The sequence below is a fragment of the Hylobates moloch genome, unplaced genomic scaffold, assembly GCF_009828535.3.
Source record: "Hylobates moloch isolate HMO894 unplaced genomic scaffold, HMol_V3 SCAFFOLD_16, whole genome shotgun sequence".
NCBI lineage: Eukaryota > Metazoa > Chordata > Mammalia > Primates > Hylobatidae > Hylobates > Hylobates moloch.
The window spans coordinates 24,433,710-24,459,964 of record NW_026652291.1 but is presented as its reverse complement, the minus strand read 5'-3'; the positions used below and the strand labels follow the sequence as shown (position 1 = coordinate 24,459,964).

The window sequence follows — 26,255 nt, the reverse complement described above, 5'->3', positions numbered from 1 at the left end:
TCCAGATAAAAAAACAAGATATTGCAAGGATAATATTGCAAGGATAATATTGCCTACTACTCAAGGAATCATCTTTAGCCATTCTTTGTGCTGAAGTCCTGTTGATCCCATGAAGTTCTTTTCAGCCACACACTTACTAATTATAGGTAATTATCACTGCCAAGAGCATCACAGATATAAAACACAGTAATTCACATGCATTTAGGTCAAAGTGAGCCACTATTAATGTACTAAACCAAAATTGCAAAACATTTCTGTAGTTAGGCATATAACTAATCAATAAAGAGGTTATGGAATGGGGCTAGTGAAATGCTCCCCTTTAATGGGTACTTTTTGAAAAAAGATAAAACACAGAAAGGCATAAATTGCCAAGCACCACTTTCTAATATTTGAACCATGCTAATAATTCCTCTACAAGAAGGAAAAAGTAGTGTTCTATAGCCATTCCATAACACTATAAAAGTAGTGTTTTATAGCCATTTGTTACATTTAAAAGGATTTTGTGCATGTGTTTAAGGGACCTGAGTGCGCTTTTCTCTTTATTTAACCTGATCACAAAGATTGGTCATTGTCTTATCTCATGTGTTTATTTGCCCCATTTTAAAAGTTATGCTAAGGAAAGAAAACTGTCTTATTAATTGTCATAGCAATTTGTTGAGTAATTTGTTGAGCAGACTATTAGAACATGGTTAGCCTTAAGCCATGTTCCAATTTGCTGAACTGAAACTGTAAGCATGAGAGTTTTTGCCTACATTATAATTGCCACTAAGCCAATTTCATGCTGTCTAAATCTTGATATAAAATATTATAGATTTCAGCATACCACTTCTGTTCCCAGCAAAGGTGGAGTAACAGAGACCAGATTTACCCTCCCACCAGAATTATACCAAAAAAACAGGCAAGATATAAGAAGCAATGCTTTTCAAGGCAGTGGTTATCGTACCAAGAAAGACCATGATCCCCAAAAGACAGGAAACAAATAAAGCAAGCCTTATGATTTCCACAACTTACTGCCTTGAGAGAGTTTCCAGGTCATGGTGCAAGGAGAGGGAACCCAGGCAGAGTCCAGTGGATTCTTTAATTGGGGAGACAAAGCTGAGAGTTTGGGAAGATGCAGGTAGGTGGAGTTTGCAGGACAAACTACAGGAGGTAGAGAGCTATGTAGAGAAAACTTCAGAGAAATATAAATGGTCTCCATGGAAGATTCAGCAGAGTACTAATCATTATACACACGTGAAAAAAAATGAGGCTGGAAAAAAAAAGCAACTAGCAAGATTGGAGGTAAAATTGTCTGTTGCTCACAGGGGACCAGGAAGAGTGACTCTTCCCACCAGTCAGATTTGAAATATCTCATAATTCTTGGAACACTGGGTAGAGTAATCAGAAGGGTCTTGCCTCAGGAATGAGGAATAATTAGCCCTAGATTATATGCTGTGCTAGTCCCACCTAATAAAGCTTAAAACCAAGATCCACAAATCCCAAATTGTTTCAAAGTAATTTACATCTGACAACAAATCTCAAGAATATTTACATGAATGAAATAATTCCAGTGCCAAAAAGGGTAATATTTACAATATCTGCCATCCAAACAAAAATTATCAGGCATACAAAGAAACAGAAAATGCAACCCATTTTCAGGAGAAAAATCAACCAATCTAAACTGACCCAGAATTGACAAAAATATATATATATTCGAATTATCAAATGAGGACACTGTTGCATGTTGAGTTTTGTTCCCCAAAAAGATATCTTGAAATTCTGATGCCCAGTATCTGTGAATGTGACCTTATTTGGGAATAGTATCTTTAATGATATTTAAATTAAGTTGAGGTTATAATGAATTAGCATGGACCCAAATACAATGACTGATGTCCTTGTAGAAAGAGGGAAATTTGGACACAGAGACACACAAAGAGAATGCCTGATGATGACAGAGGAGAGGTTGCAGTGATATAACCCAAAGGATGTCAAGGATTCCCAGCGACCACTAGAAGCTAGGAACTGTCAAGGAAACATCCACCCACAGAACTCTCAGAGGAAGTAGGCCCCACCAACACCTTAACTTTAGACTTCTAGCCTCCAGAACTGTGAACAAATTAATTTATCTTGTTTAAAGCCATCAAGTTTGTGGTACTTTGTTACAGCAGCCTTAGGAAACTAAGATAAATATCAAGGCAATTATTGTATTTTAGATGTTCAAAAAGTATTATACAAAGAGACATGGAAAATATGAAAAAAGCCCCAGATTGAACTTCTGGAGATGGAAATCCAATTTATGAGATAAAAAAGACATTGGATGGGATTAGTGGCCAATTAAATATTACGGGAGGACAAAAAAGAATACTGAACCTGAAGACATAGCAAAAGAAACTATCCATAATCAAAGACAAAAAGAAAAATAATTTTTTACTGAGAAAAGCATCAATATTCTCTTCGTGAGACAATTTCAATTAGCCTAATAAGTGCAATAATTGGAATGCTCAAAGGAGAGGAAAGTGATAAGGGGGGAAAAACATATATGCAGAAATGGAGAAACAATGGCTAAAAATTTTCCAAGTCTGATGAAAACCATAAACACACAAATCAAGAAGCTCAAAATACCCCAAGCACAGGAAACTTGAAGAAAAGTACATCAAGGCACATTAAGTCAAATTGCTCTCAACCAGTGACAAAATCTGAAAAGTTTCCCGAGTAAGAAAAAAAAAGGGGGGGCAAATTATAAAGGAGCAAAGAAAATTTTGACATAAGATTTGTCCTTGCAAGCAACAAGAAAATGAAGCAATGTTTTTTAAGTAATGAAAGTTAAAAATAATGTCAATCTATAATTTATACCTAGTGATGATATCCTTTTTTAAAAAGAAGACAAAATTAATACTTTTTCAGACACAGAAAAGCTGGAATAATTTATAACCAGCAGACATGTATGATAAAAAAATTAATGAATGTCATTCAAGCAAAAGGAAAGTGACAGCAGTGAAAAATATGGATCAATACTAAGGAATGAGAAAGACCAGAAGGGGTAACTGTCTTATTATTGGAATCCCTTTAAAAGATGATAACACTGTATTATGGGATTTATAACCCATGCATGAGTAAAATGTATGGTGACAGAAGCATAAAGGTTAGGCAGGAGAGGAGAAATGGAGTATAAACAAGCATTCAACAAGTATAGTGTTGAAGGGTTCTTTTAAACCACATATAAATTGGTACAGTATCAACTGAATGTAGACTATGATAACTTAAACGTACATGCTATAAACCTTAATGCAATGAGTATAATAACCAGTTATAGCTAAGATTCAGCAAAGAAGATAAAACGGAATCATAAAAGTTCCTTAATGAGTCCAAACATGTTTAAAATAAAAGGAGAATTGGATCAAATAACAATGGAGAAAATAGAAAACTAATAGCAAGATTATCCACTTAAACCTAATGTGAATAATGACATTAAATGTAAATGATCTATACAACCCAAACAAAAGGTGGAGATGGTGAGACTGAAAGCAAGACCCAACTCTATGTTATTTGTAAGAACTGCACATTAAATATAAAAACTCAAAGAGGTTAAAGTACGAAAAAAGCATACCATGATAACGCCGATCAAAAGAAAGTTGGATTGGCTCTACCAATAACAGAAAAGTAGATTGAAGAGCAAAGGATATCACAAGGTATAAAGAAGGCCATTTAATATCAATAAAGGGAACAAGAAAATAATAGTCCCAAACACGTATTTACCTAATAATAGAACGTCAAAATACATGAACTTCAAATTGAATGAAGAAAAACCTGATAGAAATGCAATGAGGGGGAAAAAAAAACAAATCCCCAATTGTAGTAAAAAATTTCAGCACCCATATCTCAACAATTGATATGACAAGTAGACTTTAAAATTAGCAAAAATACAAAAGACTTAAACAATACTATCAACAACTTGACCTAATGACATTTGTAGAACACACAACTCCACAAAAGCTGATCACTTATTATTTTTTCAAGTACACACTGAACATTTTACCAAGATTGACCAGATTCTGAATCATAAAATGAGTCTCACTAAATTTAAAAGTGTTCAAGTTATACAAACTATTTTCCCTGTGTATGACAGAATTAGAAATTAATAACAGAATATCTGAGAATTCCTCAAATATTTGGAAACTAAATAACATGCTTCTAAAGAATCAAGGAAGAAATATAAAAGAAAAGCTAATAAGTATTTTAAACTGAATAAAAATGAAATTACAAGATATCGAAACCTGTGGGATGTCTCTAAAGTAGTATAGGGAAAGTCTGCAGCACTACACACGTACAATATTATAAAAGAAAAATGGCCTCAAATCAGTTACCTCAGTCTTAAGAAACCTCACCTTAAGAAGTAAAGAAAAGAAGAGCAAATTAAACCCCAAGTAGGCTGAGTAATAAAATAATAAAGATCAGAGCATATATCAATGAAATAGAACACGAAAAAATAATAATCTAAGAAACAAAAATTTGCTTCTTTGAGAATATGAATAAAATTGATAAACCTCTGGATAAAGTACTTAGGAGAGAAAAAGAAGATATAAATTATCAATATCAGGTATGACACAGTTGACATTAGAATAGATTATATAAATATAAGAGGATAAGAGAATATGAACAAACTCATGCCAATAAATTCAACAATTTAGATGAAATAGACAAATTCATTATATGACACAAACTGCCCAGGCTACCTCAAGAAGAATTATATGACTTGAATAGCCCTAAATCTATGTTTAAAAATTGGATTTATAGTTAAAAACCTTCCAATAAGGAAAATGCCAGGTTCCAATAGCTTCACTGGTGAATTCTACCAAATAAGTAAGAAAGGAATGATATCAGTTCTACACAAACTCCTGCAGAAATTTAAAGAGGAAGGAATATTTCCCAGCTTATTCTGTGATGGAAGAATTAATTGCCCTCATACCAAAATTTGACAAAGAAGTTACAGAAAAGAAAATAACAGACTACTATCCTTTGTGAACGTCTATGTAAAACTTTTAAACAGAATTTTAGCAAATCCAATGAAGGAGTAAATTAAAAAGATGATAAATACGGCCGGGCATGGTGGCACATGCCTGTAATCCCAGCACTTTGGCAGGCTGAGGTGGGCAGATCACAAGATTAGGAGTTCCAGACCAGCCTGGCCAACATGGTGAAACCCTGTCTCCACTAAAGATACAAAAAATTAACCGGGCGTGGTGGCGGGCGCCCGTAATCCCAGCTACTCGGGAGGCTGAGGCAGGAGAATCGCTTGAGCCCAGGAGGCGGAGGTTGCAGTGAGCCAAGATCGTGCCATTGCACTCCAGCCTGGGAGACAGAGCAAGACTCCATCTCAAAAGAAAAAAAGAAAGAAAAAAATGTGTGCATGGTGTATCAGCAGTTCATTCATTTTTATTGCAGAATAGTATTCCAATGTGTAGGTATCAGAGTTTGTTTATCCATTATCTAGTCGCGAGACACTTGGTTCGTTTAGTGGTTATGAATAAAGCTTCTGTAAAATTTGGAATACACATATTTTAAATGTACAGTTTAATGAATTTTGATAAATGTATACATCCACTTAACCTCCAGCCTAATTAAGATATGGAAACCCTGGGTGTTCCCTCCTGTCTTTTTCTAGTCAATATTTCTTAACCTTTATTCTGATTTCCATCACCACAGCTTTTTCCTTTCTGTCCTAGCCAAGTTCATATAAAAGGAATTATGCAGTATAGAAGGAATTGACATTCCTTTTATCCCAAGAGGAATAAGTGATTGAAGACTTTTAAGAAGGAAATAGGCACAATCTGATTTATGTTTGTAATGATCTTTTTGGCTACTGTGCGAAGAATGGTGAGTATGCCACTTAAGTATTATTTTTCTTCCCATCTTCCAGGGGTAATATGGCTCAATAAAATTCCTGGGTCGACCAGAATTTCCATACTGGACCCAGTCAGGGAACCTGGAACTATTTCTGCCATTCCCGATTATTCCCAGCAGATGGCCCTGAAGTTCAGTTCCTGAATTGCCTCGCGGAGCCGCGGGCTGCACTGTGAGGCGGCCGCTGCCAGTCGACTCCAGCACCAGAGTTGCCCCAGCAGCTGGGTAGCAACGAGAATCCTCCAGGGGTGCAGGGCGACGGCTTCGGCCGCACCGCAGGCTGGCCAGGGCTGCGTGCCCACCTCTGACTCTCAGCAGAGGTGTCTCTGGCCAGGAGGAGTTGAAGTTCTGCAGGACATTGGTCCGCCCGGGGACAGTCCACTCCGGGGGGACTTTCTCTGGATAAGGAGTGCGTGCGAGTGGCTCCCAGGCAGTCAGGTGTCTAGAAGGCTACACGCAAGGGAAGGTGGCTCCTTGGATTTAAAGACGAGGAAAGGAGAGGGCATCTAAACTAGGCTTTGGAGAGAACTAATGGGAGGGGCGCGGGGTGGGGCGGGCTGGAAAACAGAGGGGACAGCCAGGACTGGTGTTGGGTGTCAGGGAACAGACGGAGCGGACTGCGTGGGTCCAGCCAAGGAAAGTGAAGCAGGCAGGCTTGTTTGGGTGAAGGTTGCCTAGGGAAGCGGAGCACTTAAGTGCCTCTTTTTCCCCTTCTCCAGCCTCCTCTACAGTGGTGAGGTCACAGCCCCCTGGAGCCCTCCCTCTTCCCACCCCTCCCGCTCCCGGGTCTCCTCTGGCCTGGGGTAACCCGAGGTGCAGAGAGCTCAGAATGAGGCGATTTCGGAGGATGGAGAAATAGCCCCGAGTCCCGTGGAAAATGAGGCCGGCGGACTTGCTGCAGCTGGTGCTGCTGCTCGCCCTGCCCAGGGATCTGGGCGGAAAGGGGTGTTCGTCTCCACCCTGCGAGTGCCATCAGGAGGAGGACTTCAGAGTCACCTGCAAGGATATTCAACGCATCCCCAGCTTACCGCCCAGTACGCAGACTCTGTGAGTACCCGGGAGAGATCAGGGTAGGACCCAGAGACCAAGGGCATCTGCAGAGGTGGCCCGAAGTGCACAAAAGCAGCTCAATAACAGCCCGAAGTAGTGTGTGTGTGTGTGTGTGTGTGTGTGTGTGTGTGTGTGTGGATGTGTGTGTGTGTGTAGATGTGTGTGTGTGCTAAAAGCTTAATCGCCCACACTTGGGAAGGTATCATTGTTGACATCCTCATTCCCAACACAGGAAAAGGTTACAAAACTTTGGTGTACAATGACTGTGAGAGCTGTTCTTTCCAACAAGCTGCTATTCAGCACTTTGCCTAACCCTGGTTGAATCTGTTTCATTTGAATTAATAAGGATAATGGCATCTCAGGAACTGACCTTTTTGATCTTATCTTGGATAATAAAAAATTGCAAAAATATGTATTTCTCCTTTTTGTTTCTCTAGATGGCAGGTTATCTTAGCAGTTCTGCTGATTCATCAAATTGTTGACAAAGGTTTAATCAGGAGCCCTTTTAAAAATGAACTATCTGTACAGTGTCTGTAAGTTACTTACTCAAATGTGAACTGCCAGTGAAATAGTACATCCAGAACCCTGCTTTGTGATAGGCATGATAGAGGTATAAATGAAATTTCATGAAAGTATAGTACATTTATCTGCTTGTTAAATGTTACCAAATTAGAAACCTAATGTTAAATAAGATTATACACACACAACCTGTTTCTTAACAGCAATTTAAATCAGTGATCATTGAAATTGTAGAGAAAACCAAGGGAATAAAGTCTCTCTTGATTGGTTAAAAATAGAACAGAAAGATAGTAAAACAACCTAGGCTGGTTAAATCCAGTTAAGATAAGAAAGTGCAGGTTATTAAAGAAAATGTCGAAAGATGAAAAGAAATGGGAAAGTTGCACCTCTAGATTTTCTCAAGAATTTAGCTCATGAAGACTATTCAACAGTAGATGAATATTTCAGCACAGAGATATATTTCTGTGCTCAGAGATATCCTAGTTTCTTAGCACACCTGAATTAATTAGTTCAATAACCTCCAAACAGTGTGGTAGTCATTCTCCATGTCGCCACAGAATAAAATGTGTAAAAGGTGTAATGGCCTCTTGATTACTCCTCTACATGGGTTGCTTGTCACCTCTAGAATAAAATTATTTTGTGCAGCCTACCAGATCTTTCCAGACCTCGTCAAGTCTTTCCAACCTCACTGCTCCTAATTTCTCTAACTTCCCCCTCCTGCTGAGAAGAACTTCTGGCCCTTCCCCAAAGGTCCCTGCTGTTACAGCTGCCCTTGCCTTTCTTCCCACTTTCTGGCCCCTCTGCCTAAAGCACATTTCCCCCATTTCTTCACCCGGCTAATGCCTACTCCCAGATCCAGATCCTGGATCAACCCTGCAGGAAGCTTCTCCTGACCCATGACATTTAGGCTGGGTAAGCTATACCCTCCTTCCCAACAGCGTTCTGTGCATGAACCTAACCCTAGCCCTTAGACATTGTTTATTTTCTTGTAACTTGTTATTTATTTGCATGCCCACCCAAGCAGGACACAAGCTTCTCTAACATAGGGACACTGCCATTCAACCCTGAATTCCTGAAACCCTGGAACTACTTAGACACTCAAAAAAAAAAAAAAAAAAAAAAAAGCTTAAGTGAATAAATGAACAAATGAATATGCCAGGTCTCTGAATGTCCACTGTATGTTGGGGAGAAAGAAATCCAAAGACATTACTTCTTCAGAGACTTCTTTAACAGTGGCAGAAATTCAAGTCATTGAAGAGAGATGTGGCTCTGACAGTGAAAAGGAACTCATAGACATCCTGTTTAAAATTCCACCAAAAGTTGAGAAACAAAGGGTAATGGAGAATGAGCACTGGAACAGGAGTCAGGAAACCAGCATTCTCTTCAGCCCTTCTTTACTAACCATGAAATTGTATAAGATGACTGATTTGGAAGGAGCCAAATTTCCTTCTGGGTAAAAGAGAAGGTTCAACTAGGTGCTTTCTAGGTGATGACATGATGCTGATGAGAATAGTCTGAGGGAAGGCACTGAATCACAAGAAAAAGACATAAAGACAGTGGCAAGGAGGATCCGACCTTGAGAATAATGGAGAGGGAAGTAGTATGTCCTGAAGAATAAAGTTATTCTGAAATGGAAAAGAGAAACCTGATGAAAAGTGTGGGTAAAGCAAAATGGTAGTCTCCTTTGAACAATGGCTACAAACATCTGCAACAGTAGAAAAATGATTTTTAAATCTTTTGGGGTTGGTAGAACTCTTCTGTTGAAGGAAAGCATATGAGAGAAGTAAAACATGTAAAGCTAACAATTATATTGTGTTTACTAACGGGGGGGTTCTGTTCTCAGCACTTTGCATGAACTCACCCAGTGAATCCTCACCAAATCCAATTAAGTAGGTGATGTTATTATCCTCATTTTATAGATGAGGACATTGAGGCACAAAAATAAAATGAAGTAATTTGCTCAGTGTTGCACAGCTTGTAAGTGGCAAAGTCAGGATTTGAAATATCATATCAACAACTATGGAGCCTGCACCCTTAAGCCACCACTCTCAGATGAAAAGTGTGTCTCACCATACCAGTGTTCCCCTGATGGTCATAGGCTTTGGAGAAAAAAGTATGCAAACAAGTCACATTCAATAAACCGACTGGTAACCTCGGGGGCTATTCGTCAGATGTAAGAACTCAGAAAGCAGGAGGTTAGCAAGGAAAGGAAAGAAGAAGGAAGGAAGAAAGAGAGAGTGGAAGAGAGGCAAGGAGGACAAGAAAGACTAAGTCTTTCTTGACAAGAAAGATCTAGATCTTTGTTTAGATCTTTCTAGACAAGAAATATCTAAGTTATGGAAGGTATTCCTTGCTGAAATAAACTAAGTTTTCGTCATTAAAAAGCCATTCTGGGTGGTGACCTCTTTTTGGAATCTACTTAAATTATACAGGATCTACCACTGAGGCATGTTCTCTCACAAGTTTTATATTATTCAGAGTGTACCTCTTTTTAAAGTTTTTGAAGAGCTTACACCGGTTTAAGATGTAAGGTATTTTGTTCTTGTAGAGTTATTTGCATTACTTCTGCAACCTTCATCAAGATGCTGTATAACCACTTCTTAGACATTTTACAAATTATGATGGTGCCAAGAACAACTCTTTCTAAACTTTATCTTCTACTCAAAGATTATTGTTCTGAAAGGTAAACAGCTCTCTTGCCCTACTACCCATATCCCAGCCCCGTGGTCTTATGGATGGAAGGGAGACAGTTACGGACTGTGGCCCTCACTGAAGAAGTGATGCTGTATCTTTTCCTCACTCCTCCCCTCCAGAAGGGTATAATGCTTTACTTGAGTGGAAGGTGAGGGAGAGCTGGGATGCCTACTTCCCCCCACTGCCAGTGGAACATTCTAGAATCTTTGATGTATAGGTAGTTTGAAAAAAATCACTCTTTTCAACTGAAAATTACTGATTTAAGGAAACTTAAATGAAGCAAGAGAATAAAATTAAAAATTTAAATTTGACATATAATTATAGATCATATTATCTCAAAACCAAGGATAACAAGATTGACCCATCACCCTCTCTTACTCAGGAAGTTGCCATTTGTTGCCTCTGTGCATGAGAAGATCCTTCCTTCTCTGAATAAGGAGGTAGAAAGGATTTGACAACCATTCTGCACCATTCTATGTATTTGTATGGATTCTTCCTCCAGAAAGTGCTGACACACCTTACTATGTTGTTTTAACCTACCTGCTTTCAGTTTCATTATGACAGTAACTGCCACCTCTGCCTTCTCCAACCCCACTGCCATCTGTGGTCTTGGGTTTCGACGAAGTAAGTGGTTTGGACACCTGTGTGCCTTCAGATATGTTTCTGAAGGAGCTGTTGTTTTCAGGTTCTGTTTTTACTCATTTGCATTCTGCATCTGTGGCTCAATTGATGGACTCTCCTACTCTTTACTAAACTGAAGACAATCATTCATCATCTTTGGCATTTGTACCCTGTGTTCCATCTGTGCTGTTATTTACTCAGTATTTTTAAGTTGACTCACTTCTCTAACTGAAATTTATTTAGAAAGGTTACAAGTGGAAAATTAGCATGACTTGGTACAAATAAGAGGTAGCCAGAAAACTAAAGACAGCGAAAACAAAAATATAATTAAATTCTAGCTACAGACTATTGTCTGTGAATACACTGAGCCTACAGCTGCCTTCTCTTTGTTAAAAAGGAAGCTACGTAAGTGTTAATAAGTATTAAAGAGATAACAATCTGGCACAGTGTCCTTGGTAGTATCAAAAGGATGGAAAGACAATAGAAAAAGGAATTACTTTCTCACGGTGTGATTCACTGTTATTTAATGCCAGGTGGCCACTCCACCTAAAATAATCTCATGTACCTCCAAGTCATCTTTGTTCCACACTTAAAGAAATGTGGATGTTTTGTATATTTCACAATGGTTTTAGTCACAATCAGTGGTTGTAATCTGAATAACAATTGTTTCCAACCTAAAGAGAAGCCCTCTGCTTCAACACCCATGTGCTCCCCAAACACAGCCCCACACACATAAAGGTGACTTCATTTCATATATCCAGGCTCTGTGAATTATTCTTTTCCATTCTCTCTCCTCTCCCATACATATGAAACAGTGTTCTAAGAGGAGTGAAGAATTCTGACCTGAAAGTTAAAGGGATTTGATTTATTCACTTGGAATGAACATAATAATGAACAATAAAATGTGTCCATCATATATATATATATATGAGAGAGAATATATATAGAGAGGGAATGTATCTATACACCTATATGTATATACATTTAGACAGATATATATGTGTGTATTGAAATCAGTCAAGTTTTCTGATGATAAGTAACAGAAAACCAACTCTGTTTAGGTTAAGGAAGAAAAAAATATTTTGAAAGAACATGTAATTTACAGAATTACTGTAGGACCAGGCTTTGAAAATAGGCCAAGGCCTACTGTGGGCAAGGAGCTGGAGCGACAGTGAATCATCTGTTTAGGACAATTCCATGGGCAATATAGAAACCACAGCCACTGGACATCTGCGGTCTTGTAGCTGCCAGACTGTCTATGTGCTGCCATCAATAATTTCCCAACTGTCCCTGTCTCTTTAAATATCCTACCTGAGAGTGGTATCCTGTATGGGAGCATTTGATTGGCTGGCAAGCCATAGCTGCTGGAGGTAGGAAGAGGAAGGAGGTCACCTGCCCACTTTTGGTGTCTGAAATAGGAGACGCAGAACTGGGTCCTTCTAATATTCCACACAACAGGGAATTCCCCACTGAAGAGGGGCCGTATGCCCTCTACATTGCTCATCACTTCCTTCATTCCGCAAATCTTTACTAAGGACTAACTATATCCCAGACACTGTGTCACACTCTGGATTTAATGGAGAACACCACCAACATGTCCCTGTCTGCAGGGATCTTACAGTCTAGTGTGGGAGCTGCATATTAATCAAATAATTACATAAACACAGAGTTATAATTGTGTAAGTGTGCTTGAGTGTCTTTTAGTAGGGGTGAGGGATACTTACTTAAACTGTGGTTCAGGGAAGGCTTTGAGCTACCTCCTGAAGAACCAGTAGGAGTTGAGTGTAAGAAGTTTCAGGGGAGCAGGTAGAAGGTGGAGACGTGGTGTTCCAAGAGCTTTGAAGAATTCTGACCTGAAAGCTGAAGGGGTTTGATTTATTTACTTGGGATGAACATATTAATGGACAATAAAATTTGTTACTACTCCCTTCATAACTCAGTACAGGTCGAGGTGAAGTCTGATGTCCTTTGGAGCAGTTTCTACGCACACACACAAAAAAACAGTTAATGGGGGTAGCTGGCTTCATAAATTAATATTTGGTTTGTTAAAGAAATAAATGTAAAACCTAGTTCCTTACTGAGTTTTCTATGTATTTATTATTTTGTTTGGAAATCTAATTGTGACAATTACTTTGAGGAGTATTTTATCATTTAATAATATTTTAATAACTGATTTCCCATATAGTTTCATAAAATAATGAATAATTTAAATGAAAACAAATTTAATGTATTTTATTTTGAAGTACTTGAATGCTTGATGAAACTTTCCCAATCCTTAGAAAATTCAAAAGCATCTATTATATTAAACTTTATAAGTACCAGGAATCCTATGTTTTTAGACAGTCAAACTCTGGAGTGAGATCCTCTGGGTTGAATGCCTTGGTCTGCTATTTCCTAAATATGCTTTTGGGAACATTGCTTAGTTCCTCTGGGCCTCAGTTGCTCCATCTATAAAAAAAAAAAAGGGCAATAATAGTCCCTGACTCATTAGATTCCTGGGTGGTATGAATGAGTTAATACTGTCAACGGATAATTTTCACAGAAAGGTAAAACTGTAACTCTCATACACCTATAAATTGAACACATGTTAAAGATTTTAATTAACTCATTGATGAGTGTATATGAATTGCCTAAGACTGCCATAACAAAGTACCACAAACTGAGTGGCTTAAAACAACAGATATTTACTCTCTCACAGTTCTGGAAGTTAAAAGTTGGAAATCAAGGTATTGGCAGGGCCATGCTTCCTCTGAAGACTCTTAGGACAAATCCTTTCTGGTTCTTCCTAGGGGCTGGTTGCTGCTGGCAATCCATGGCATTCCCTGCATCACTCCAATTATTGGTTTAGGCTCATCCTCATTCACTATGGCCTCAACTTAACTCATTACATCTACAAAGATCATATTTCCAAGTAAAGTCACATTCTGTGGTTCCAGGCAGATATGAATTTTGGGGGCATGCTTTAACCCACCATAATGAAGAACCTGGTAAGATATTACAACTGGCTTAAAGGATAGCCCACAAACTAGGCATGTTTATAGATTAGGAATATCAGAGTGACTATACAGATGGAGGCCAAACTAGCTTCTTCCCCAGTCGGGGAGGGAAGTTCACAGAAGCTCTTCCATACGGGACAGAATTTACAATCCGTAGACAAAATTGTTTTGTATTGCTACAATTATCTGTAATCTAGAAAGCTGTAAAATAATTCCCACAGAATCAGACTGAGAAACTTGGAAGGGTGTGCTCTAGTCAATATACAGCTTTTCATTGAAACACATTTTTCCCCAGTAATACATGCAAAATTATAGAAAAGTTACCACTTCCCAGTGAGCACTATACAGGTAAACTTATTAAAACCTCTAATTTCCTTTTCAACTTAAATCACAAGTCAAAATAAATTACTCAATTATACATTTTAAATTGCAATAGCAAGACCACTCTATTAGGTATTCCAACTAGGTCAACAACTTCTGTTAATACAAATACTCAAAATACCAAATATATATTGATTATTCTTAAACTCAACACAAACCTATTAATACTATGGGTCTGATTTAGATTCTCATTTCTATTGTTAACTCTAAATTTTCCCAAGCTAAAAAATGTTTATTAATTTAAAAAACTGATCTTCATCCCCTAATGAACTCCAGGTTCTTTATGGAACCATCCACTGGTTTCCAGGTTCCATATAGTTAGGGTTGCCCTATCCAAGTGGACCCTCCTCTTACATCTGTAAGGCAGAAAATATCTTTTCTTTACCCATCACATGGGGCATGGCTGAGACTCTACAACAACAACAAAAAACAGATTGACAAGAAAAAAACATTAAACAACTGTTAAATATAAGTTTTACATGACACAGGAGCCTTCAGTAATAAAGACCCAAACGAACAGAGAAAACCATATCTTTTTATGGACAGTCATACAGATTGGAGGACAAAAGGATATGATCGAATGGTAATAAACTGTGGTCCGTGGGGCAGATTTTTAGCAAGTCTTATTTGTTCACATTCATCTTGGTGTCTCTCTGTCTTCATTCCTTTTCTCCTGGTGTAGGGAGAGCCCCTCTGAAATGAGGGTCTTAAGACCTACTTTAGAGGAAGACCAGAGAATTGTCTTATGACCTGATTCAGGGGAGAAGGGCAGGAAAAAGTCAGAGAGACCTTCTGCTTCTGTTGTTTTCTCAAATGCCAAGGTGTCACATTTGGGGATAGAATGTCTTGAACCCCATTACATCTGTCATTCAAGTGTAGTTAATAGCATTCCTTTCACTCTCAAAGGTGTCCCAATTTGGGGGATAAATTACTAATATTAATAGATCTTCCTGTTAGACCATGAAGTCCAGAGGCCCACGGGACATGCTCAGCCTTGTGTTTCATTGCCGTAGGTGGGAGTCTATCACTTAAAAGAAGGTTGGTCTCAGCCAGGTGGGGTGGCTCACACCTGTAATCTCAGCACTTTGAGAGGCAGAGTGGGGCAGATCATGAGGTCAGGAGATCAAGACCATCCTGGCTAACACGGTGAAACCCTGTGTTTAAAAGTCCAACCTCAACAATCAGATCAGTTTTGATGAGGCCAAGCCCATTCAGACATGATATCAGAGGCCTAGATCCAGAATGTCCAGTTATTTTCATCTGTGTAAACAAACTAGCTATCCTGGGGCCTAAGTCTGTTTTCTTAGATAACCTCTGATGAAGTAGTAAGCATAGAAAACTAATTCGTAATGCATAAAACATATTGTTAAATGAATTAGTTTTGTCTGAATTTATCAGTCAGTTTACTAGAGTAGTTGTTTTTTGTCCAGAGCTGAGAAATTAAGTTGAATTGATCTATTTGATTATTTCAGTGTTTCCTGGTTATACAAAGTGTGTTTGTTACCCTTCAGACTAAGGTTTATTAGACAAAAGTTCATGGGCCTCCAGAAGTTCGTGGTTGTGCTCTTAGGAATCTGTGGTTGTGTGAAAATTTGTCCCCATCAGTGCATTTCTGAGACTCTATAACTTTCCTTAGATCTTCAAAGGTGTCCTTGACCTCTCACAAGTTAAGAAATTCTGCTTTGGAATAATTTGGCATTTTGTAAGTGTACTCACTATGACTCAATCTTTTTATTATATTACAAACAACCCTAACAGATATATTTTAACAATAAATGAAAATTGCCTGGCCTTTGTGTGGTGAGCTGCCACAGTTGGTTACTACTTGAGACTGTCATTTCAACAGTTACTACTGTTACTACCTGCGACCATCACTAGGACAGTTACTACTGTTACTACTTGAGACCGTCATTATGAGACTGAACAAAGGAATGAACATAGAAATGAAAAAGTAAGACAAAAGAAACTGTTTTAAAGAAAGTGTCCAGGGGAAGAAGGAGAGAGCTCCCTGCTTCTAGTGAGCAAAGGCAGCCCCTGAGCATCCACAGCCCTTTGTATTTATTGGGTAGCAAGGGCAGGGAGGAGGAGGTAACGATTGGTCAGCTGCTTAATTGATCACGGGTTCATATTGTTACTAACAGGCTTCAGATGTACCTAATTACAAGAAACACTGCACTTGGGGTGTGACTGCCCTCAGCATTCCTTCTGGGTGGCAGACGCACTTTGTCAGTTTGCCAACATTCTGCATTTATGAGAACAGTTTGCTGTTTACTCATAGAGCCTCCAGTGGTATAGTGAGTTGATCACGACCCTCACTCTTTCAGCCTGCAACACCTTTGAATGTGATGGTTTTCCTTCTGAATATGTTATTGTGGTGATTACTTTCTTTATGGCTCACATTTAGCCTGTCCCTTGATAGGCTCTTCACACGGAAGTTCACTGAATGTTGCCACTTTTTCAAGTCAATAGTTGACAGATTTTTCCAAGTTTCTAATGCCTCCTACATGATGTTAAATTCTTCATACTGACTCTGTTTCCATTTTTACTGAAGCTGGTCAACATACTTTATTACTCTCTTTCATTACATTAATTAAAAAATAGCATTTGAAAATTTTAAGAATGAGCAAAATGTCCCATTTGTTCAAAATTATAGATTGAGTTTTAAAGTGTTCCATTTAAATATCAGACCCTACTTACTTGGCTTCACTTCTGTATGAACCTTTAAGAACATTTAGGGTATTCCAGAAATTTTCAAAATAATTTTTTAATTACAAAGCTGGCACTTGTGATTTTTGAGACATCTTATAAATATTGTTCTATTATATGTGGTGACAGGTATATGTGCTCTGGATTTTTATGGCACAGTCCCATTGAAAAGACTGCCATTAGAATGTTCCAGAAATGCAAATATTTCATCATTTTAATCTAAACTTCCCACATCACTTGTGCACCTAGAAAGAGCTTCCTTATGTACAAATTTTTCTTTCAGAAAACATGATCTCTGTATTTATATGACACATGAAGCTTTTGGCTTATATTTTGTAGGCATTAACTTAATCTTACCCATGCCTGTGTGTTCTCATAATTATGCAACTCCAGAGAGGAGACTGAAATTGTCTCCTCTTATTGCCAGGTACTGTCACTTTATATTTTGTTATTTCAATCTTTTTTTAAGCCAAGAAACTAGAAGGCTACTTTTAGGAAAGGGCTCTGTGCATGAGAATAAAGAGGATGTAAGGACGGGCATAAATGAGACACTCTTCCATGAGAAAGTCTTTAGTGGACTTTAAGATGGCAGTATTTCCGTCTCAACACCCTTTGCATTTATTTGTGGGTTTGTGGACATGGTCCAAAGATTTGAGATGACCAGAAATACTACCTCTAGACAGGTGGCATTTTATTGTAAAATGTTCTTCCTTCTTTCCTTTTTTATATTTTAAATAAATATTTATTGATCACCTATCATACATTAGTACTATTCAAGGTATTGATATATAATAAACGACCTCATTGATCTTACATCCTAACAGGAGAAAATAGCAAAAAAAATAAAAATTAAAAAATTTTAAAAAGTAAAACACAGAGAATGTCAGATGGTGAAAAGTATAATGGAGAAATATAAATGAAGGAAGAGGGAGAAGGAGTACTGGAAGTTGCATTTTAAATAGTCAGTAAGGTGTCTTAGTTTGGGCTCCTCTAACAGAATACCACAGACTGAGTGGCTTACACAACAACCATTTACTTCTCACAATTCTGGAGACTGGAAGTCCAAGATCAGGGTGCTGGCAGATGTGTTGTCTTGTGAGGACTGCTTCCTGGTTTGCACTTGACCGTCTTCTCATTGTATCCTCACATAGCAAAAAGCCAAGCTCATCTCTCTTGTGTTTTTTATTATAAGAGCACTAATTTCATCATAAGGGTTCCATACTCATAAATTAATATCCTCCCAAAAGCCCCATCTTCTAATACTATCACATCAGGGGTTAGGATTTCAGCATATGAATTTGGAGAACACACAAGCATTCAGTCCGTAACAGAAGGCCTCACTGAGAAAATGACATTTGAATAAGGACCTGAAGGAGCTAAAAAAGGAATCCAGGCTAATATCTGGAGGAGAAAAAAAAAAAATATATATATATATATACATATATATGCTTATTTTTGGAATGAGATAAGAAGCTATCAAGGATTTTGAGCCACACACACGCAAAAGCAAGACCTGACTCACTTTTTTTTGTTTGTTTTGTTTTGTTTTTGAGATGGAGTCTTGCTCTCTTGCCCAGGCTGGAGTGCAGTGGCACCACCTCGACTCTCTGCAACCTGCACCTCCAGGTTCAAGCAATTCTCCTGCCTCAGCCTCCCTAGAAGCTGGGATTACAGGCATGTGCCACCATACCTGGATAATTTTTGTATTTTTAGTATAGATGGGTTTTCACCATGTTGGTCAGGCTGGTTTCGAACTTCTGACCTCAGGGGATCCGGCCGCCTCAGCTCCCAAAATGCTGGAATTACAAGTGTAAGCCACCCTGCCCGGCCCTGACCTGACTTACATTTTAGTAGGATCACCCTGGCTACTATGTTTCTTAATCAGGTGAGAGATGATACTGGCTTGAACCAGCTTAATCGCAGGAATGTGGTAAGGAATTTCCTGGGCTTATTTTGGAGGTTAACCCAACAGGATTTTCTAATAGATTATGTGGACTTCGAGTAAAAGAGAGGAGTCAGTGATATCTTAGCCTGAATTCTCCAGAAAGCAGAGCCCACGTGAGAATTCTTGTTGGGGAGTATGATCCCAGGAGCAGAAGGTAGGATGGGGAAGTGAAGCAGGGAGAGAGGGAGAGTTTGCTGCTGCTAGAAACAAATGGTTGCTGAAACCCCTGAGACCACCCGAGAATTCAGATGACTTGCATCTCAGGACCATTGCTTTAGGAAGGAGGAAAGGTAAAACATCTATCCATCGGTTCTTGGCTCCCATAAGTCAGGGATTTAATTCTACTGACCTTCCAGGTTTCTTGTGCCTGGGTGATGAGAGAATTTCCTGATATTAACAAAAAAGTCCCTGGGTGGGAGATGAGACGTGTGTGGTGCAGGGCTGAGATGCAGTCCTGTCGAGTTGTACCTGCCTGAAGCTAGTCAGAGCTCATACAGAACTGGTAGCTGCAGCAGAGCTAGTATAAGAGGCATGGTGAGAGAATCTAAAATGATGTAAAACAGGTACCCAGGGTTGGTTAGCCTTTGCACAACTCAGACCTGCCCAAGCTTTTCATTATGTCTAGCTCCCCTAATAAAATATAGGGCCTCCGATTTTGTAAGAATGAGATGTCCTTACTTTTTTTATTTATTTTTACAAGAAAGGGGGATACAAGCCCCGTCTTCCACAGAGATTCCTTCAAGCTGCAGTCCTTGCAAAGACATAATGCAAGAGGGTTTGTGAAATAAACTAGTCTGCCCTGCTGCAGCTGATCTTAAGGATGCCGTTGATAGTCCTCATCTCTCTTTGACTCCAATCCTAGATTTGTCTCACCCTTGCCCAGCACTTTGACTGGTTGAGTTGATTGCCTGATGGAAAGACCCAGACTTCAGCTCCAAGGGTTCTGAAAGCTTAGTTGCCTTTTTCTTGTCATATGTAGCTGCTGTATTTTCTCCTTCACCATTATCCGTGGGCTCAAAAGAACCAAGAGATGCCCCAGTGAATTCCCTGCATTCTAGACACACTCCTCACTCTTCCTAATGTATAGCAGCTGCCCTAGCTTCTCATGGTAAAGAGGGCCTAATATTTCTCAATAGAGAAACTCTTTTATTTACCTATTTGTCCACTAGCATGAGAAGCCCAAATGACCAGATGGTCATTATAGTATCAACCTCCCTGTATTTTTTACTTGGAAGAAGTAATCTTTCTCCTCAGGAACTAGTACCATTAATTGGGCAGGAATACAGACAGGAAGCTCAAAATTTGAATGTTAGGTTACTAGGGTGATGATGAGATGAGCCAATTCTATCATTGCCCCCGGGTTTTCAGACATGTGTATCCTAGCTACATAGAACACAATAGCATACGTTGGCTATTGATTCAGCTCATATCCTTTCTTAGGTCAGATCCCCAATCCTGCAGGGCTTTGTCCCCAAGATAGCACCTTAGCTGAGTCTTTAATTCATTCCACCATTCTCGTTGGCAGTCTGGTTCTTCATGACAGGGCACATAGTGAGACTAGTGGATATAGTGTTCATATACCCTTTGTTGCACCTTCTCTGCCGTGAAATGCATCCCTTGGTTGAGGCAATGCTATACACATTTTCATAATGGTACATCAGGTATTTTATAAACCCTTAAATGGTGGTGCCGGTGGAGGCACTGAAGTCAGAGAAGGCCAAATCCAAAGTAGCCATGAGGTTTTAAATGAATTACTAGTTCTTACAAGGTGGAAAGGGTCCAGTATAATCAAACTGCCACCAAATGTCTGGCTGTTCTCTTTAAAGAAATGTGCCTTATCAAGGGTGCAGCAATGGATTATACTGCTGAAAGGTTGGTCATTTATAGGAGAAGTATCTTGATTAGACTTGATGAAAAGGAGCCCAAGCCATTGGGTCCACGCTTGGCTTCCATTCCTATCACCATGGCCACTTCATTCATGTTCATTTCCCCAAAACTGGATGGCATTTATAAAATGAGTCATCTAGTCTACCTGGGTGTCGAGATTCACCACAAACCAGAGTAATCAGTGGATACTCTCTGATGAGCATTAAGGTGAGACACAAAGGTCCACAGAATTTGTTCCCACTCCCATAGATATATCCATATTTGTTTCCTAGACTTTCTTGTTCTCTGTTTTCCAATAGTATTCTTTCTAGGCGAGTGGTCAACCAGGTAAGTTACTTGCTATTTCTTGGTATTCCATGTATACCCTTGCCACGGTTCTTTCTCCCTTCATACAAAGAGAATGATTGCTGTAATGCTCACAGATCAACTGACTGTGAAGATTTCCTTTCACCACTATCCTTTAGGGCTACCCTTGAGCGGGGCCATAATGCAAGAGTAGTTCATTTTTTTTGGCTGGCATTAGCTTGTGCCAATCTGTAAAGCAGACACCAACCTATGAACTCCATCAAGTGGTCATATGGAGCTCTCCACGAAGCCAATTTCAGTGAGAGTGCAGCAGAGATAAGTGAAGTGGGAGTCTAGGCCACCTATTCATGAATTTACCTTCCCTTTCTAGACTTTCTTGATCCAGAATGTAAAATTTCTATCATAAAATCAATTGCTGCTGTGCTCACCTTATTTTATGACTCAGTAGAACTGGCAATACCCAATTCGCAATGGGCAGCTGTAGTCACAGAATCACTTAGTGTCCCATTGAAGAGATCTCAGTCTCTACTAGGGCAGAATAGAACGTCAGGAATTATTTTTCTCATAAAGGGTATTTCTGTCCTTCAGAAGGGAGATCCTTGCTCCAACATTTTAAGAGCCTGAGCTTTCATTCTCTTCTTGGGACCTGCTGACGAATCCACAGAATATCTATCTGTAGTGTTGTAAGACCTGCTGGGCTGGGCTGTGTGGCCCACATGGCAGGGAAGCTGGCATTTCAGCCTGAATCTGTTATAGACTCCTGTATGTCCTACCTGAAACCTGCAGCCTTCTGAGTTGTCTGATAAATGGGAAAACGGGTTACACTGCTGCCAAAAGCCAAGATGCCCAGCAAGTGCTGTACTTCTTTGTAAAAGGTAGAAAGGGCAAGATACAACTATGTGTCCTATACCTTAGAAGGGATTTTTTTTTTGAGACAGGGTCTCACTCTGTCACCCAGACTGCAGTGCAGCAGTAGTTCATTTTTTTGGCTGGCATTAACTTGGCTCATGGCAACCTCTGCCTCCAAGGCCCAAGCAATTATCCTGCCTCAGCCTCCCGAGTAGCTGGGATTACAGGCACGTGCCACTACCGCCCGGCTAATTTTTGTATTTTTAGTAGAGATGGGTGGCCAGGTTGGTCTTGAACTCCTGACCTCAAATGACCCACCCGCCTTGGCCTCCCAAAGTGCTGGAATTACAAGCATGAGCCGCCACACCTGGCCAGAAGGGATTTTTTAGAACGCCCCAGACTAAGCACGTTGCTAATGGAAGAGGTCCCTGAATCTTTGTGGGATTTATCTGCTGCCCTCTGACCTTCAGATTTCTTACTAGAATATCTAGGCTTCTTTCTGCTTTTTGCCCACCAACTCTAATTAGCATATCATCAGGTAGCAAACCAGTATGATGATGTGTGTGATGTCCTGACTATCTGTCCTCACAAACTCTTATGAAATGGAGCCCCTGGGGCAAAGCAGTGAATTGGTATTGCTATTGTTCCTAGATGAAGGTTTACTACTTTTGATTCTCTCTATTGATAGGAATCAAGAAGAGAACACATTCACCAGATCGATAATCACATATAAAGTGCTAGAGGCTGTGCTGATGTGTTCCAGTGAAGACATCTGGCACAGCAGCTATGATAGAACCTACCTATTGGTTAAGTTTGTTGAAGTGCATTGTCATTCACCTTAATCTATTTGTTTGGGGTTTTTGTTGGTTCTGTTTCTTACAGGGGGCAGATAGGTGAATTGAAAGGATGTGAAGCGGCCACCATTCTGCATCCTTTAAATCTTTCAAGTTGACGCTAATATCTGCAATTTATCCTGGAACATAGTCCTATCAGTATAAGCTCAAACCTTGTATCCAATGATCTTCAAGAAGTCTTGGATTTCTGTTTACCAGTTGACAGTTACTTTGGCAACTGGCCACAGGTCCCTTTTAGGAACGACTCGGGGACATTAACCAATACACTTTCCCTACACTTCCTTAGGGGGATCCAGCAACACTTTTAATCAATGGATTCCTGGTTCCTGAGACATTAAAGTTTTAAAATATGTGCCTCTTAAGATGATGAAAGATAGTAACTTGATGTGGTTACTATACACAGTACTAGAGGGAAGAATTTTCCATAACACAAATGTTTAGATTTAAATCATGCCTTGAGGCCAGATAAATGAAGTACAAGCTATAATTACAAAACACCTAGTTCTTCAGTGTTTGGATTTATGAAAATTGCCATGATTGTTATCTATTGCGAGTTATTAATCCAAGTTACTTTTATTACATTTTAACAGTTTTAGCTATAACATAAATTCCATGGGTTTTCGTTTTTGTTTTTTGTACTACCTTAAAATAACCTATCATTGTTCTGTGGGGTTTTTTTGCTCAGTTATGTGTTTGTATCAGCTTTATGCCCAGACCCATACTATATGTCTTCACATATAATATCTCAGTGCTCACAGTGGTCTTCCTTGGGAGGTGTTTGACTCTCATTTAGATGTGAAACTGAGACCCAGAAATGTCATCTTTTTTGACTTTTATGTCACAGCCAGTAAGTGAAAGAGTAAGAATTCAAATTCATGTCTCCTAACTCTAAATCCAAACCTCCTTCTACTATTCCATGGCTATCTTGCTAAATCTGGTCTGTTTTCTCTCCCTCTCCCCCCCACCCCTCTCTCAGGTGATGTGAAATTCACACAACATAAAATTAACCATTTTCAAGTATACCTACCGTTCAGTGGCACAGAGTACATTCACAATAGTGTACAGCCAGCACCTGTATCTAGTTCCAAACTATTTTCATCATCTCAAAGGGGAGCTCATGCCGATTAAGCAGTCATTCCCCATTCCCCTCTCCTCCCAGCCCCTGGAAACCAGGAATCTGCTCTCCGTCCACATGGGTCTACCTATTCTGGATATTTTATGTAAATGGAATCCTACCATATGTGACCTTTGTATCTGACTTCTTTCACTTAGCATAATGCTTTCAAGTTTCATCTACATTGTAGGCTGACAAAGAGTATGGGCAATCAGACAAGTGACCCAAAGGGAAAACAGATGTAAACAGGCCTGGCTAAAGCTTGCAGCAATTTTTGGACAGGTTCATTTCTAACACATCAATGTAGATAGCAGCCCCATTCCATGCTCTAATACCTTATACCTTAGATACAAAAATCTGAACATCAAAAAGTCTATGTACTCGGCCGGATGCGGTGGCTCACGCCTGTAATCCCAGCACTTTGGGAGGCCGAGGCAGGCAGATCATGAGGTCAGGAGATCAAGACCATCCTGGCTAACACAGTGAAACCCTGTCTCTACTAAAAATACAAAAAATTAGCCGGGCGAGGTGGTGGGCGCCTGTAGTCCCAGCTACTCGGGAGGCTGAGGCAGGAGAATGGCGTGAACCCGGGAGGCGGAGCTTGCAGTGAGCCGAGATCCTGCCACTGCACTCCAGCCTGGGCGACAGCAAGACTCTGCCTCAAAAAAAAAAAAAAAAAAAAAATCTGTGTGCTTATTCTCAGAGGCTTAGAGCTACAAAACATACTTTCCTGCGTCGAAAGGTTTTAAGAGTTTCCATCTTGTGAAGGAGGCTGTTTGTAGCCAGTTGGCAGAGGAACACTATGCATTTATCCCTTCTGGATCTCATGGCAATCTTAGGCAACATTTCTAGAAAGCGGTGACTTAATAGCAATGCATGAAGCCATTATTCATAACTCTTTTATGAGTCGATATTCATGCAAAGGGCTTTTCTCTGTTATAAGGAAGCTGAAGAACAATTCAAACGATATCCTATTTATATCGATGTTTCTTATAATAATATTGGCTTCTATACCTTTTTTCTATCTCCATTAACAAATTTAACCAATGTGCCAAGGAAGAAAATTTGCTGTGAATTAGAAAACGTTTAAATGAGAGACATAAATTATTCTTCACCTTATGTTTACCAGAGCTTACTTCTCAGTTATTTTTCCCCAACCTGCTTTAGATGTGGAGGCAGAAGAGGTGTGGTATAATTCTTATCTCCCACCATCACCCTGTGTGGGAGATTCTATTTACACAATTCACAGGATGAACAAACTAGTAAGATCTGTAAAATCTGCTCTCCCCACATTGAGTGATTATACAGAGCTCATGAGCTAATGCTGGTAGCATGATGTAACAGAATACGCCTTGATCACAGGTTAGCTATTATTACGAATGCAGTAGTAGGTCTGAGAGCCTGTCAGATGTGGCCTGATTTAACCCTCGGTGTGAGCATTATATCAATTTGTGGAGGGCAAGCTTCCATGCAGGGACCATCCAGCAGCTGTTTGGCATCAGGGTGGCACAGCTTTATTAGGAAGAGCAACATTTGTCTACTTTTCAAAGGGGACATTTTAAAGACTTCCAAGAGTTCTCATCTTCTTCCAGATATATTCATTCCCAGTAGGGTAAAGGGACTGAAATTCTAACTAGGGGGGGTCTCTGTGCCAATAGAGCCCATAAATCTGTAAGAAGGATTTATCTGTTCTGTGTCAGAGTTTGGCTGAAAATCCTGTTAGTATTGCCAAACCCTCCAGATGCCCGTATTTAATGCTTGGTTGGCCTTAGGTAGCGTAACCAAATTGCCATTTCCCAACCACCCTCAATCCCTGGAATCTAAAACAACAAAGCCAGAAGCTCTGAAATGTGCTTTACGAAGCATGAAAGAATCTTTCAAGGCTCTGTCTGATTCAGTTCTGTGTGATAATAGAAGGTCTAATGTACTTATGAAGGATTCCTTTTACTCATAAGAAACTTGGCACTTTACAGAAAGTATGTATTTCATGACCAAAAATTAGGGTGGCTTGGAGGGATTGTGCTTTCTTTTTGTATTGTATCCAATATCTTCAGTATCAACAGCAGCAAAATAGAGAGGAAAAATTTCTGGTATAAAGCTATGTCAGCTAAAAGTCGTGGTGAAGAGCAGAGGACAGTTTTCCACTGAATTCAGGGAAATTATTGCGTGACTATGTGAAAAGACCACTTACACAGTAAGAGTGGTAAGTAGAAATGGACAGTGGAATTCAGGAGATCTTCCATAAGTCCTAAGCATCTTAGCAAGGCACTTAATCATTCTGTGTCTTACCTTTTGTATCTATTAAAGGAAAACTGTAAGATGGTCCTGTCCTATTTCAGAGAACTGTTAGGAAGAGCAAGGACATCATTGTTCAAATGTTCATGAAGCTCTTCCTATTCAGGGATAACCTTCCCCATTCAGCAGAGTAAGACTATGGGAGGTTATTGTTTGTC

General features: G+C 39.4%; 1 protein-coding gene and 1 long non-coding RNA gene across 4 annotated transcripts in view; one reads left to right on the top strand and one right to left on the bottom strand.

The window, feature by feature from the left end:
• The first annotated feature begins 6,699 nt into the window (after nt 1-6,699).
• Nucleotides 6,700-26,255, top strand: part of TSHR (thyroid stimulating hormone receptor) — a 175,024-nt gene continuing 155,468 nt past the window's right edge. For all 3 annotated transcript variants that reach the window (XM_032179774.2, XM_032179776.2, XM_032179775.1), the window contains exon 1: nt 6,700-6,927. In XM_032179774.2, the coding sequence (XP_032035665.1) occupies nt 6,758-6,927 (170 nt within the window). In that variant the 5' untranslated portion in view covers nt 6,700-6,757. The remainder of the gene's footprint in view (nt 6,928-26,255) is intronic.
• Nucleotides 11,473-13,199, bottom strand: LOC131381530 (uncharacterized). Its single transcript, XR_009210343.1, has 3 exons — nt 13,084-13,199; nt 12,489-12,624; nt 11,473-11,607 (listed from the first exon to the last, which is right to left on the bottom strand). It is a non-coding gene; the product is annotated as an uncharacterized LOC131381530 (long non-coding RNA).